A 16020-nucleotide genomic window follows, 5' to 3' on the forward strand; every position below is an offset into this window, starting at 1 on the left:
ATTAAGCAGATGTATATATGCTAAAAAGTAAGAGAATGATATAAAGTAACACTGATTCATGAAACTCAAAGTGCTTGAATAAATTGCAATGGTTTTATTCATAATTGTTCTTGTCTATAAAATTCATATCAAACCGAAAAAAAATTAACTTTAGAATTTGTAATAATATTGATTTGTCTTAAATGGCTGTGTGCATTGACACATTGATAAATTGTGAGAAGCAGGTTATTTGCCATCCTTATCCTGCCTGGCCTGTAGACAATTAATTCCAGATCAAACAATTTTTGATTGTCTCTTCAGTTGAGGGTCAATTTGGGTTGGAAAACATATGCTGCATTATCCACAATGTCCATATCTCATGAATGATTAAAAGGCACCAAATCCAAATAATTGCATTTTGTTAAGAAACATTTTTACCACTTCATTGTGGATGAGGGAAACCCTGATTAAAATGATATGATGTTCTGATATAAAACTTATCGCAGCATCTAGTAAACAGGATTTTACAGAAAAAAAATAGCATCAACAACAAAGACATGAAAAGCATAGCTTACAGATTATAGTTCTTTTGCCAAAAACACACCCAATGTAGATAACATGTGGCTTTAACATTCTGGTAGGAATAATGGCAAAATCACTTTTTTTTTGAAATTAAGTATTCAAAAGGTATAAAAGAATCTGTAGGGTTGGATGTTTACAGGAATAGGGACACTGACACACTTAGGTTATAAGGCCCTAATGAAAATGCAAAGAATGCTTTTTTTTTGGAAGACCAGACAGAATTGTAAAGCAGAGAAGCTATATGCATAGATCACTATGCTTCTTGGAAGTACTGAAAATCATAAAAATTTTTGAGGCCTTGGTGAAGGGCAAAAGAAATACTTGGATGATACCAGATGTAAAATAAAATAGGGTGGGTTCTCAAAGATAGATTTTAAGATTATTAAAAGAGTAGACTTAAAGAAGGTGTTTATATTTGCAGCCTACCCTGTTACATCTAAAGTGTGATTCAGATGAACTGGAAAGAGGCTTTCCTTAAGAGGCTTAAATGAAGAAGCTGGACTTTGTCTAATCTGCAGGAAATAACCGAATGAGAGAGGCTACTCTGTTCTTCCATTCCATTGCTGGATCCTGCAATGGGAATCTCCGATACTAAACCAGTCAGACTTGGAACAGAGTCAGAGACTCCAATTCAAGAGATGTGCTTAGCCTGCAGAATGGATGTTTAAAAAATATTTCAATTCAGGCTAAAGTTTTATTTTATTTGAGCCTTAAATTAATTTCTTAATTACAATTTTTATTTTATTTTATTTCTTTCTGATTTAACATGTCATTTAAATATTCTTCAAAATGAGTTTCCTGCTCTGGCAGGAACAAATTCCACCTCAGTTTTGCCTCCTGTCAAAAATGTCTGGGGGAGAGACCTCTGGAGCAGGCCAGCTGAAGCTTTGCTATCCCATGCCAGATTTAACATACAAGTAGACAGTCAGCAAGATCAGCTCATGGCATCTGGCTCAGGAAGTACAGGTGAGCAGAAACCACCAACAGCAATTCAGGGCTGTGGCTTGGGTTCAGAATGACCCAGCCCAGCAGTTCTCCTGTAATGATGGAGAAAAGCGAGGGAGTCAGTCAGCATTGGGAGGTGTCTTGCCCCTCTCAGCAAACAATGCAAAAGCTACATCAACCAAGGACACATTTACATCAATCCACCTGCCCTTCTTTGGAATGATATTTGAGAAGAGAAGAATATAAAGAAAGACTGCAAGCAGGACGAGATGTACTGCATTCATTAAACAGACAAAAATTCACACTCAATGAAAACTAAGGATGATCATCTGGTCTGGTGTAAGGAACTGTTCTGAACAAAATGTTAAAAATCTGAATGTTGCTTCACTTGGTTTTGCCAGTCATGCTTGCAACTTGAAAAAAGGAAGAAGAATTTCGACTTGCAAAATACATGCAGCTGCTGACAGCTATCTTTATTTGGCTTTGTGATGGTCACTCATAAAATTAGTATTCTATAAAACAAATTCTGCCAGTTTGTTAGTTATCAAAACAGTTAATGCTCTGGACACGTTAACTAATAAGCAAAAATTTAGGAGGGAGCAAAGTAAGAAACCAGGTTGTTTGAATGCCCAAACAGTAAAGGGTAAAGTTCGACACATCTTGCAAATTAGTTTCCAATATGCATGCTCCACAGCAAGGTTAAAAAAATGCTAGCAAGAATTCAGATAATGCAAGAAAGAGGGGAGTAAACATTGGCAGACAGGAAACTCCAGCTTGTATTTTATGCAATTTAAGATGTAGCATGTTGTCCGAACTAATGAAAGCTCCAACATTTTCTGGAATTGTTCTTCTAAAATATGAATTAACATACAAATTTGTTTAATATCCAACACCTACCAAATAACATAATCCAAGTACACACGAGTCATGCTACCACAAAAGCAAGAAATGGCTGAATTCTATGAAAGAAGAAGCAATAAAAAAAAAGACGATCTGGTTTCTATCTATTTAGATTTGCCTTTGCATAGATTTGTGATGGTCACTGTAACGTTTGAACTGAGGAAGTTATGAATGATCCCATCATAAAACTGGATCAAATAACCCAGTTCCTACTCATCTGCTCTCATGCCGCTTACCCAGAATTTAGTTTCTTTCATCCTGATATTCCACTCCAACAGCCTCTATATACTACAGATGACCTTGTACAATATCCAATAGTTCCAACGTGATGCCACCACACAGGTTTCCACCTCTGATTCAGCATTTCAATGGACCCTCTGCAATGGTCTAGTTCACTGAGTCCACCTCCATTAGTACCCACACTCTTTTGAAGACACATTTCTGTGTAATGGCAGGAACCACAATACCTGGTCTTTTACATCGTCTCCCATTGTTTAGGACTCCAAATACTTTTTCCAGAGTAGCAGTAATTATATTTTTTCCAACTTAAGAGTTCTGCATTCACTGCTCACAATGTGGCTTCCCCTTCAGTGGGCAAAGCAAACCACTGGGGAGGAAGTACAGAAGCCTCATGACCTAAGCTCAACATTTTAACAACAGTTTCTTCCCTTCTGCTATCAGATTTCTGAAACAAAGAACTTCACTTGCCCCATCACTGAAATGTTACCTCAACCTATAGACTCACTTTCAAGGACTCTTCATCTCATGATCTTGATGTTTATTGCTTGCTTGCTTATTTATCTATCTATCTATCTGTTTGTTTGTTTGTTTATTTATTAATTATTTCTTTCTTTTTGTATTTGTATAGTTTTTTTTAATCTTTTACATATTGCTTGAACTCCCAAGCTGGTGCATTCTTTCATTGATTATATTATGGTTATTATTCTATCATGGACTTGTTGGGTAGCCCGTAAGAAAATGAACCTCAGGGTTGCAAATGGTGACAAAGATGTAATTTGATACTTTACTTTGACATTATTCATCTTTTGCACTGTTTATTTTTGTAGCTTGTAGTAATAGATCAGTGAAATTAAAACAGATCTCGATTCTAAAACTGGGTGATGACTTTGCTAAACATCACAAAAGCATTATTTTGAGCTTCCAGTTTCTGGCACCTGAATTCTTCATTCTACTGTGACCTTGGTCTTGAACACTGTTCCATTAAACTCTAAGCAAGCAGCAAGCTCACAGAACATTGCTTCAAAGGTACATTACAGCCTTGAGGACTCATCTTTTAGGCACAACTATCTAAAAAAAAGCATCCCATTATTTTCCTCTGATAATTTCATGTTGTATTTATTTTATGTCTCTTCCACATAGGTGCTTTACTTTTAACTATTCCTTATATGTTTTCAAATTGCACAAATACATCTTTCATCATTTTATCACTAGCTTACTCACTCTTTCACAATGTTTGCCCCCACTTTCTTTACTCTGCAACATTAGTTTGTTTCCTCTGACTTTCCATGGTTCTGAAATAGGAATTCACCTCTCTCTCCATAGTTGCTGCCTTGCCTGCTGAGTTTTCCAGCACTTTGTTCATCCTATCTGGAGAGCCTACGCTAACATACCTTCAGTTACAACAGCACTCACCTGGGCGTCATTCTGCGTGCATCTGAATCAGAAAGTGGGGTAGACTGCTGTAGCACAGAAAATCTATTTAAGCTTGTTGTTCGAGGTGAATCTGAAATAAAACATTGGGTGTTGTTTTAATGGAACATAAGGTAACGGTAAGAACAAAATGTACAAAAGAGCTCATCTAATGCAAACACAAGTATGACAATCAATTTCTAAAACACCAAATGAGATAAATGAGCAACTAATCCTTCTGGTTGGCTGAGCAAAACTACTGGCTGCTAAACCTGTAAAATTAAGGTCCTTAAAGAGACATTGTCTTTTCAATGTCTACTTGAACACTTTAAAAAGGTGACATCTCCAAAAATGCTACAATTACATCAGCCCGAATTGTGTTCTCAATAACACACATTTACTTAGTACTTGTAATATAGTAAAACCTATTTAATGCAAAACATTATTAAACAAAATCTGACACCAAATCACAAAGAGCACATTAGGAAAGATAATCTGTTGCTTGGTCAAAGAATTTACAAAGCATCTTAAAGGAAATGTAGACACACACAAAAACCTGGAGTATTAAAGAAAACGGATGCATAAGGTCTAGGGCCAAGCAGTGGAAGGCATGACTGCCAAAGATGGAACAAGTAAAATTGAGGGTACTCACAAGACAAGAATTGGAAGAGCAGGTACCTGGAAGCATTATAGGTCAAGAGGAATTTAGAGAAACGGGAAGGGTTGAGGCCAGGGAGAGATTCAACAACAAAAGGATAAGAACTTCAAATTTGAAGCACAGCTTAACTCAAGAGTCAGTAAGCATAGAAAAGATGGGCAAATGTGAGAGTTCTTGGTGAGAGTTAGAACATTAGCTGTGCAGTTTTAATAAATCTCAAGGTTAAAAAGAGGAGCACAATGGAATCCAGACAGGAATGAACTAGAATTAGAGGTAACAAACACATCAGCACAATCATCTAGAAATAGAGACAGATAATCTTTGAGATCATATAGCTTTGAGCCATTAAACTCCTTTTCAGGTCAAAATAAAAAAGATTGCATACAGGTTTGGCCTTGGATGATTGGCAGTAAGATGAGTAGGGCTAATGGCTATGGAAAGGGCCAAGGCACATGGCTTCAGCCTTCCTAACATTAATTAGAGATTTCAATTCATCTAGTACTTTAATTTTTTAATTTCCAGCCGTAGGTCTCACTGCCAAGTTTAACATTTATTGCTCATTCCTTCGGCAGGCTTTGTTGACTTAAAAGACCATTTGCAAGGACAGTTACGAGATAATTGTATTGCTGCGGATGTGACGTCACATATAGGGTAAGGTTGGCAGATTTTCTTCGCTAAAAGATGTTACTGAACCAGCTGAGTTTTTCTAATAATCCCATTGCTGGCATTACAGAAAAGTGCACTTTTCCCTGGATATAATAACTTCACTGAATTCACAAACTGAATATGTGTTTGACTTGATTACTGCTGATGTCAAACATGAAATCTGCTAAGTTAGAGAATGGATGGACGAATATAATTGAGTTAAGTATTTTCACTGTGTTTAGGTGAAAATTGATCCTTTTAGAAATTGTTGTGTTGATAATTAGGATAAACAAAGATCGGATCCTCGGGATGGAGCTATCAGAGTTAATGGACTAGGATTAGGAAGAGATGTCATTTTTAATTTGCATTTCCAAGAACAAAAATAAAATAAACCTTATCAATATATTCACAAGATGATGGCAGAGGAGCTCTGACAGATGCGTACTAAAATGTTTAACAGTCTTCAAAGTCATACTTAAAAAAGAAAACATTCATGAAAAACTTTCACATTGACATAATGGACAATAAAATGGAATTTTACTTACCAGATTCATTAGCTTTTGCTCCTCCACTGCTGCCCTTACCCCAGCTGCCTAATCGACATCCTGGACCCAGCTGTATTTTATCATCCGTGGCGGGCTATGGGGCAGAATGAAATAAAAGGATATTTGCAACGTTTTGAGGAATAAGATTCCATTGTTTATACAGATCAGGCTACAAGGTTTTCTGTCTTTGAATGCTTACCAATTTGACACTTTGTTAAGCCTATTAATTGTATCATCTTTCTACAGAATCAGTCTCCATCATTATGTTTGCTAACTCTCTACACAATTTTGCAAAACAGGGAAAAATGTTACTTCCAAAAAGGTGTTTTGTTCTGTGCATTCAGGTTTATGTGAACTGGTGTCAGTCAGTAGATCATTTCAATATAATAATGTGAAGCTCAGTTTGAAAAGGGAAATAATCCAAAATAGCTTAGTGGTCCCTTTTCCTGATCTCTGCACCAAAAAAATGTAGACTTAGGCAGGATAAAGCTTATTTATATTGTCCCACAGTGATTGGATGCATTTCCAAGGGAAATTGGAGAGGGAATGAAAGAAATAAACATTCATGACAAGCCACAACAGGATGAGCTTGTTAATCAACAGGTAACAGCACAATCCATTCAAATAACAAATCCAAAAGCAGATTAATTAACAGATCTGATGACAGGAATGCCCCATTAATTAAAAAATCCCATAAAGGGAAAGCACCTTCAATTAACAAATCGCAGGAGAAACTCCTGGCATTTAACATTTCCCACAACAGGAATGAGAATTCACTCATCAAATCCCACAACAGGAATCTCCTGCCCAAAAGAATATCAGAAAATAGAGCAGGATTAGTCTAACTGACTGCGACTAATTGCCTGCTCTATCATTCAATAAGACCATAACTCATCCAGTCTTGGCCTCAACATCACTTTCTCTCATCATTTGGCTCCCTTGTACTTCAAATGTTTGTCAATCTCCAGCAGGTCTGTGCTTAATGATTCTACTGCCATAGTTCTCTTGGGTAGAGAATTCCCAAGATTCACAGCCCGTCAAGATTAAATTCCCTGCTACTTTCTTTCTTAAATGTGTTATTCTGAAACCATACCCTAAAATGAAACATCTACCTTTAGAATATTATGCAATTCAATAAAATCACCTCATTTTTCTGAACTTCAATGAATGTATTTCACATTCTGAACCTTTCTCAACCCCTTCATTCCTGTAATTATTCTAGTGAACCACTTCCTCTACATTTCTTCCATGCATGTATATTGTTTTTAAATGAGCCATCTCAAATACTTGCTGCAACTACATGCTAATTACAACTGCTGGAAATCTGAAATAAAGCAGAAAATGTTGTAACATTTGTACAGAGAGAAACAGTTTACATTTCATATCAAAGACCCTTCATCAGAATGGAGTAGGTGTGAAAATAAGTTGAAGAGAAGGTGGAAGTAGGACAGATAGGACACAAAGAACATCTGTGACGGATTGAGAATAGGCCTGCCTTGATTATCTCAATATTTATGGAACCATCTGCTTTAACGATTAATGAGGACAACTGGAGGGAAGGACAAATAAAAGTACAGCGAATTATATCAGACCTGCATATCACAACTTTAAAATGTTCCTTCACTTGATTTCTCCGTCTCCAAGCGTCTTGATTAAGTGATCTATTAATCAGACTGTTATAATCATTGGGATTACCTGATTAAGCCTGAAATCACACTGGATATTCCCTCTGATCCACCCACCACCCTCTGTAAACTTAAAACTAACTTATTTTCTCACTTTTCTGGTTTTGATGAAGGGTCTTTGACGTCAATCACTAACTGTTTCTCTTCCTACTGATGCTGCCTGACCTGCTTAATGCTTTCAGTGTTTTTTTTCCTGTTTATACCACCATTTTTCTGTGGTTTTCTTCTGCCAGTCAGTTAAATCCCAAATTAATAAATCTCAAATTAATAAATCCATTCTATGAGGACCAATCATTAATCAGGCTCCACAATGAGAAGCCAATAAATATATCCCAAACAATAAAGCACTGAAGAATACATCTTACTGAAGCAATATCTCTCCCGTTAATAGCCTGCATAACAGGAACCTCATTAATTAACAGATGCCACAAGAGGATTGCCAGGCCAATTAACAGATCTCACAACAGGAACATCCCAAATGTAATTGCATCTGAGGTGTGGAGAGCCTACGACCACAACCATTTGACATGTTTTGTATTCAAATTCAATTTTCCCCCTTGTATAAAAATCTGTAGGATGATCAAAGATGGAATTTGTTGAAGGTGGTCATTCAGTTAATTGGTAAATTACCTCAGGGGAATTATAAATGCCCGTTCATTATGTGCTGTGTCATATGATGTGGGTGATCATGGTCGATGACCACGATTGTTCTTGGCAAATTTTTCTACGGAAGTAGTTTGCTATTGCTTTCTTCCGGACAGTGATTTTACAAGACGGGTGACCCCAGACATTATCAATACTCTTCAGAGATTGACTGCCTGGTGTCAGTGGTCGCATAACAAGCACCAGCACCAGCTGCTCATATGACCACCCACCATCTGCTCCCATGGCGTCACGTGACCCTGATCAGGTGTGTGTGTGGGGGGTGCTAAGCAGGTGTTGCACCTTGCCCAAGTGTGACCTGCAGACTGGTGGAGGGAAGGAGCACCCTTCACCTCCATTGGTGGACACATATCTCCACGCTGCCACCCAAAAAGACCATGGAGTTTTAATGGGCCAGAAGCACGATGGATGTGTTGGTTAAATTCTACAAATGCAATTAATAAACATTTGATTTAAAAACAAACTAGGTCTTATTTAACACCAAGGTTATAACCTGGATCATAATAAAAGTTACAACAAAATAGACTTTCTTTCCTTCAGAACCAGGGTTTGAATGCAACTTAGGTCAATGAAACAAAATTCCTTACTGACAGAATAAAAATTATAGTTGTTTAAGTTGTTTATTCAAGGCAGTGTCTTTGCAAAAGTAATGAGATTTTATATTAAGAAACAATCAGCTGACCCCAAACACCAATGTTCTTGTGCATATATCCTTAAATGGAAGATTAATTTCAAAGTAAGACTGGAAACGCTACTTGACTACCATAAAGTGGATTGTTGTCAACACACAGTTCATGATACCACAGAAGGGTTTCCTAGTGATATTCAGTGCTAAAATATAATTCTCTAGTACCTGGATCAATCACCTTAGCAGCAATTACCATTGGTTATATCAAGCTCGGCTGTCAAACTTATATCAAAGCAATCCTTTGCAACATAGCCCCAATTTATTCCTACATACTTTGTTAGATGTTAACCAGCAAAAAGCAACATGCTCTTGCCGAATTAAGCTTTCCCACTCTATTTGATCAAATCCACCAAGGTTCTCATTGACTATTCTTACTTATACAACAATCACAGCAAATTAGGCAAATTTTCAAATTAAAGGGAAGCATCTATCTCAGTCCCCTCAATTCATTGTGAAATTACTTTCATATTAAATAATTTTAAAGCCTTTGCAGTTACAATTAAAAGTAATTAGTCTTAAAGGATACCATTTGCAATCATGTTTTAACCCAGACAGAAAAAAAGTATCTAATTTCTCCAGTGATGATAAACTTTCAAGTGTTCCTTTCGTAGGGGGAGAAATATCTTCATCAGTAATTGCATTCAGTCAGTACACTCTCTTTTAAATTACTTTATATTTTTGTACAATAACTGATGGTCAATGTAAATAACTAGTCTGCATTTGACTTGCTACTTGCTTAGCTGGTAGAAGATCATATAAACAAGGCTCATACTTTAGTGATTTTTGGAAATTTGCTGGGATCTATCGTTCTGCTGCTCTTTGTTACTGGAACAGTATTCCATGCTTCTTCCGTAGGTCGAACAGCACCTGAAAATGTCAGAGATTATTTAAAAAATATGCATGGTGATGACATTTGTTTAAAATGCTACTCTGTTGGGTAAGTAGATGTAGGGAAATATTCATTATTTTATATCATGGTTTTAAGAATAATCTCTCCTTTGAGGCAAAGTAAGAAAAATGCTCATTATAATGATTTGGAATTGGGCCTTTTGGTTGTACCTCCTGTGTTTTAACACACAGTTTAAAATTTCTCTGAGAAACAATAGCTGATCCCAAACACCAATGTTCTTGTGCATATATCCTTCATAATCATTGTAAAAAAAAGTAATTTAGAGTAATGCAGTTCAGCAAAAGTGCATATTCAGCTAAATTCCAAAAGCACAAGCACATTTGTAATCAACAGCACAAATTATTTTTCATTTAGGAGTGCCAGCACCACCACCTCAAAACCACATTTTGAAAATAGCTATTGCAATTTTGACGGCCTACTTTTTGCTCCCACTTATACAGCCATTTACACAAGAGGATACAAATGAACTCAAGTAGATACTTAAAGCAAGAATGATGTAAAAAAAAAGTAAATACACTAATACAATGAGAAGCATTACAACTTAAATACTTCCTACCTGTTCGCCTCTTATCTTGTTTCGACAATAATTGTTGATGAACCTTCAGTTGCTGCTGTTGCTCTTCAATTTGAGCTTCTTTATGAATCTGTTCAATAGTCTTTGGCCCTTGTTCAATCCTACGTGACACCCAGTTTTTCTGCAGTTGATTACAAAACATTCCATGTGCACAGAAAACCAGGGATGGCGATTTATGTCAGTACTGTATATATTTAAATATTTCAATGTACACAGTACATCGACTCCAAGAACAGATAGTTTTCAGAATGGATTTCAAACTACACCCCGTTTAAAAATCAAGTGATAAAACATATGCGCTGCCTGTTAAGTGTCTAAAACTAAATAGGAAACGCACTTGTGACAGATTTATTTAAGTTATGAGCTACTCTTTAAAAAAGGCCTCCATCAACATTTTGTTGATTTGTACTCAAGGAGGAAAAGAACAAAGAAAATATTCTTATTGCTCAACGTATCCTTAAATCAGAAAGCAAGTTTTCCAATCAGAACAAATGTTCACATTTGCAGTTCAGGATAATATTTGATTTTTAGTCTGAAAGAAAAATCCAATACTTTTTCTGAAGTACAACTTCAAAACTCTACTCTTCTAGGATTAAAACAATGGTTGCATCAGTTGCTGCCATAGAAGACATTTATAAGGCTATCACAACCATTAGCAGTTTGGTTGGTATAATTCAAAAGTGCTCTTCTCTTGAAAATAGCTTGTGATATTTTGGAAAGTGGAAGGAGTGCAAAAGTAATCCTCTTCACACTTTATTTCATTCAAAAATGCAAACACCTCAGCAACACCAAGAATTCTCAAAGCATTTTTTATTTGCTGCTACTCATAACAAAGGCAAAAATTTTCAATATTAGCAATAAAGATAGATCTTGTTAGCAAAAGCCATTCTTCAGATAAATGTTACCCATACTCCAATATTACATAGGAATTTACCACTTTAAACAAAGTTTTAAAACAAATAAATGGATTACATACCATTCTCACATCTATCACATCTTGGAGCATAAAACGTATCCTAGATGATGTTTTCCTTTCTTTCACTATCTTTTCCATTTGGTTGAAATATTGGTCCATGCGAGGCTGAAATGACAATCAAACTGATAAAACTTTTTAAATTGACTATTATTGAACTTTTTCTAATTCAATGTCAATATTATAGAATCAGAAACATATGCAGATATGGGCCTCATCAGCCCAACTCATTCATGCCAATTCTGATGTCCATCTACGCTCATTTTAATTGCTGCCTTAGACCCTTATCCCTCTATGCTTTCCTATTGAAGTACCTCCCCAAATGCCTTTTAAACATAAATTATAATTTTTTTCCATTCTCACATTAACTCTGTACCTTTCAGTTCTCAGCTTCACTGCCCTGGGAGTGAAAATTCTGACTATCAATAGTAAATGTGTAACATATTATTTCATAAATCTCTACAATATCACTTCTCAGCCTCCTACATTCCAATGAAAATAAACCCAGTCTATCCAATCTCTCCTTTTAATTACTCCTCTCTATTCCAGGCAACATCTCTTCTGCTTTCTTTCTATTCCCAGCACATTAGTAAAAGATTACGCCATTACAATTTGGATATTGGAAGTGTAATGAATGTGTGGTAGCTACAAAAGATACCATCTTTGTACAATTATTAATTGATCTGCTCAATATCAAGTTACCGGTATTTAGTTTCTTAAAGACAGATTTTGCACAAGTTTATTTTACCGTGTGTTGAAGATGTATAGCTTGGAGATTTGTCACCTTTACAACCATACACTGGAGTACTTCCTATTTTAACCACTAAGTGGTGCTATCAGCATTCTTTAAGATTACATTTTTAAAAAAGATTACTTTCTATTTGTCACATGTACATTAAAACATACAGTGAAATGCATTATTTGTGTCAATGATCAATACCAGTCTGAGGATATGCTGGGAGCTGCCCGCAAGTGTTACTTTGCTTCTGATACCAACATAACATGCCCCCAACTTAATAACACTAACCCATATGTCTTTGGATTGTGGGAGGAAACTGGAGCATCTGGAGGAAACCTACATGGTCATCTGGAGAACATACAAAGTCCTTATAGACAGTGGTAGGAATTGAACCCTGACTGGTGATCATCGGCACTGTTAAGCAATTTTAAAGGCCACTTTCCAAATTAATAAACTCTTAAGTATGAAGAATTGTTCAAGTCTCTTTCCTTCCTGGTTTTAGTAAGATATTTTACCCAAATGAGTAGAATGGTTCCAAGCATACAAAATAATCGCAAGCAGAACCAAACCATCAACTTTAAAATCCATTAAGCATGGAAGCTAGATTGACAGATCAATGATTTCACATCCTTTTAAAAATTGTGACAGAATAGCTTCATGTTTGGAGTGGATGATTGCAATGCTGTTGTTGTATTTTAGGGAGAGTACAGGTTACTAATTTATGAAAGCAGAAACAAGGTTGTTTCATAAACATGGAGACACTGCCTTTTATCCATTCACATTTAATTTACCTTGCAACTGAATTTCTAATATTAATTAGAAGGGATCCCCCTCCAAAAAGCTCTGAATGTTACAGCTAAAGATAAAGAGTTCTCAACTATTGATGATCAAGAATGAGCAGTCCAATAAAAACATCAATATTCTTAACCCAGATTAGTTCTATCTTGCAAATGCAATAAAGATAACCAACTTGACCTATAAAATATCAAACATTAGATTTTAGTTTCACACCATCTCTTGTTCCAAATTTGTTTTAACACTTTATGTGACGCTTTGAGTTTAAAATTTAGTACTTACAATTTGGATTCAAATTATCCATTACCTGACAAATAAAATCATGATCCTGGCCATTAACAACAGCAATAAATAAAGCGAGCTTAATGGAATTTGTACAGATGATCAGATGCAAACCTCAAATTAAGCGCTATTCATATCACTTATCAAAGACAAGGCCATATGGTTTACCAAGATACCTAGTGTTTATGAAAATGGATTGGAAAGTGAACTGATTTTGATTATCACAGGTTTATCTAAAATTTGTAAAACTGCACATCTGATTCAATAATGTACAATTAACTGTCACAATTGAAAGCAAGGAAATTAAATGAAAATAGAAACAAGTGAAGCTAATTCCAAACACAGGTAGTTAATTTTGTGAAATGTGGATTTCAATTTGTACGCAGCAAAATTTGCTACAAATAATCACATATGTGACCAGATTATCTACTGTGATGATGCTGAAAATGGGCAATCACATCCAGCTTCTGCACCTTGTATCTGTGCAAGTTCTCATCGGAAAGAAAATAGCACTGAACATTGTCCTTGCACTTCACTAAAATCACCAGCCTGGATTATAGGCATCTCAATACAGTGTTTCAGAAGAGTTTTTGTCCTGTTTAATGGATGTAAAGCAATGATACACAATTATTTTATATTAAGAGCCCAAATGACAACTTGAATTATTTCTGGAGGTTTGGTAACAAACCAATTTTCTTTTTTAAAAACATTAAAGTTAATTAGCTTTTGGCCCAACTAACAAGTTACCAAAATTTTAAGACACAAATCAAGTTTAATGCACAAATATTTAAGATATAAAGCTGGCATAGCCCATTTTCATTTTGTTTTAAACTCCCTTCAGTATCCTCTCTTTTACCACATTTCTGAATTATATTTAGCCTCTTTATTCTTTTCTGAATAATCATCCAGTTTATCATTTGTGACAGGATTAATATCTGGCAATTAACTAAATGTATTTGAGATTTTAGATGGAAACATATTCTGAAGTGCCTACATCCAATGAAATAATTAGGTCTATATTAGGTTTCTTAATTTCAGGTCAAGTATATCAGATGTTTATCACCTAAACAACACCTTCATATCCAACTGTCCTAGCTACAAAACATTATACTTTCCACATGGAAGCTTGCAGAAAATGATAAGTTTCTTACAGGACAAGTTTGTTTCCCCCCTTCTGTTAACACCTTATCCAAGATTCCTTCAATTGAAACTGATCAAATTCTAGGTGATCGCATTCAAGTCACATCACAAATCTGAAAATTTTCTCAAATGCAGTAGAGTCGCAAAGTGTATGTTTCTATTTTCTGTCATGCGTTCTGTCTTTTAGACTTTGTTGAATACACAATGTTGTAGCTGTCCACCAGATTTCTTTGGAGGATTGACAACTTGTTTGGTTATATTGAAAGTATAGCACAAGGTTCAAGGGGCAACACTGTATGCCATGTGTCAAAACTTTTGTACATGCCTTCTTGGGCACGTGTGCCACAGGTTCAACACCCATTATTACCTGTTTACGATATCCCAACCACTCTTTTTGACTCAAGTACATAAGTTATTTGCAGAAAAATAAAAACATTAGGAAGCAAAACTGTTAGCTCAAATCCTGAATATCTACATCTATGCAATATAAACTTCATGGATGTGGCACAGGACAAAAGACTGCAAATGCCAGAAATCTGAAACAGGGAAGTGCTCAGTAGATTGGAACCATTCTGTGGAAATAGAAACAAGAGTTTTAGATCAATGCTCCTTCATTAGAAGTGGAGTGAGAAAACAGCTAATAAATTAAATTACACTTGTTTTCTTACCTCTCCAAATCATATGAAAGGCTTTCGATCTGAACTATTAATTTTGTTTCCCCACATAATGTTCCTTAACCTGCTATTTGGAGCCGAAATGTATTATTTAAAATAAAATTGTATTATTTGAAGCAGTCTGAGCTGTGATTGGAGGAACTAAGTTTCAAGTTTATTGGAAACAATGGAAGGGTGTTATTCTGTTTGGAGGTTGTGACCAGTGATATTCTGCAGGCATTGGTGTTGGGACCTTTGTTGGAAATCCTCATACGTACCATTAATGAAAAACAATAAATAACAGAGAAATTAACAAGTCTTGGCAAAATTAGACCTTCCACGAGGTGAAAATAAAACACCTATTTCATCTGTGTTATGAAATTAATAAACATCTCTCAAATTCACCAATATTCTCGGTTTGAACCCAGTAGAACATTTGAAGATAATTTATTTCTTTAGAAGCTCAGATACAACTCTATCTATGATTACAAAAATATTCATAAGCTTTTGAAAATGTAAAATAATTATGCAAATTTATCTAATATCCACTTCCTAACATAAAAGGTAATATTGGCAGCAGTGACAATGTCAATATATCACAAATATATTCTTGACTGATGCTACCAAGATACTGGACTGTAGAATTTGCTTATGATCATCAAGTATAGAGTAGAAGAGACTTTGTTTTTGAATAAGATGCAACATATCTCAAGAAAATTTTCAAAATGGCAGATTTTCCAGGAATGAAAAACAAATTCATGTCATTAATCCAAATGGTGCTTTTGGACCTTGAATTGTCTCCCAGGTTTTAACTTGTGGGATATGTGTGATACACTGTACAATGCAATTTACTTCTTTGAAGTATTTCTTCACAATTATAATTCTATATACAGTTAACATTATAAATTAATATTCAGGTTGCTGCAAGTTGGTAGCAATGAACAATTTCAACAAAATAGTTCTGAATATTTTAAGATTATTACAAATCAATGATGATTTAATTTCAAGACTTTA

General features: G+C 35.4%; 1 protein-coding gene across 19 annotated transcripts in view; it reads right to left on the reverse strand.

The window, feature by feature from the left end:
* The window catches only part of eif4g3b (eukaryotic translation initiation factor 4 gamma, 3b), a 314500-nt gene that overhangs the window by 15003 nt on the left and 283477 nt on the right, over window positions 1-16020 (reverse strand). For all 19 annotated transcript variants that reach the window (XM_073031699.1, XM_073031706.1, XM_073031707.1 and 16 more), the window contains 5 exons: window positions 11401-11505; window positions 10407-10545; window positions 9713-9807; window positions 5905-5998; window positions 4060-4150 (listed from right to left, as the gene is read on the reverse strand). In XM_073031699.1, the coding sequence (XP_072887800.1) occupies window positions 4060-4150; window positions 5905-5998; window positions 9713-9807; window positions 10407-10545; window positions 11401-11505 (524 nt within the window). The remainder of the gene's footprint in view (window positions 1-4059; window positions 4151-5904; window positions 5999-9712; window positions 9808-10406; window positions 10546-11400; window positions 11506-16020) is intronic.

The sequence above is a fragment of the Hemitrygon akajei genome, chromosome 29, assembly GCF_048418815.1.
Source record: "Hemitrygon akajei chromosome 29, sHemAka1.3, whole genome shotgun sequence".
In the NCBI taxonomy this organism is placed as follows: domain Eukaryota; kingdom Metazoa; phylum Chordata; class Chondrichthyes; order Myliobatiformes; family Dasyatidae; genus Hemitrygon; species Hemitrygon akajei.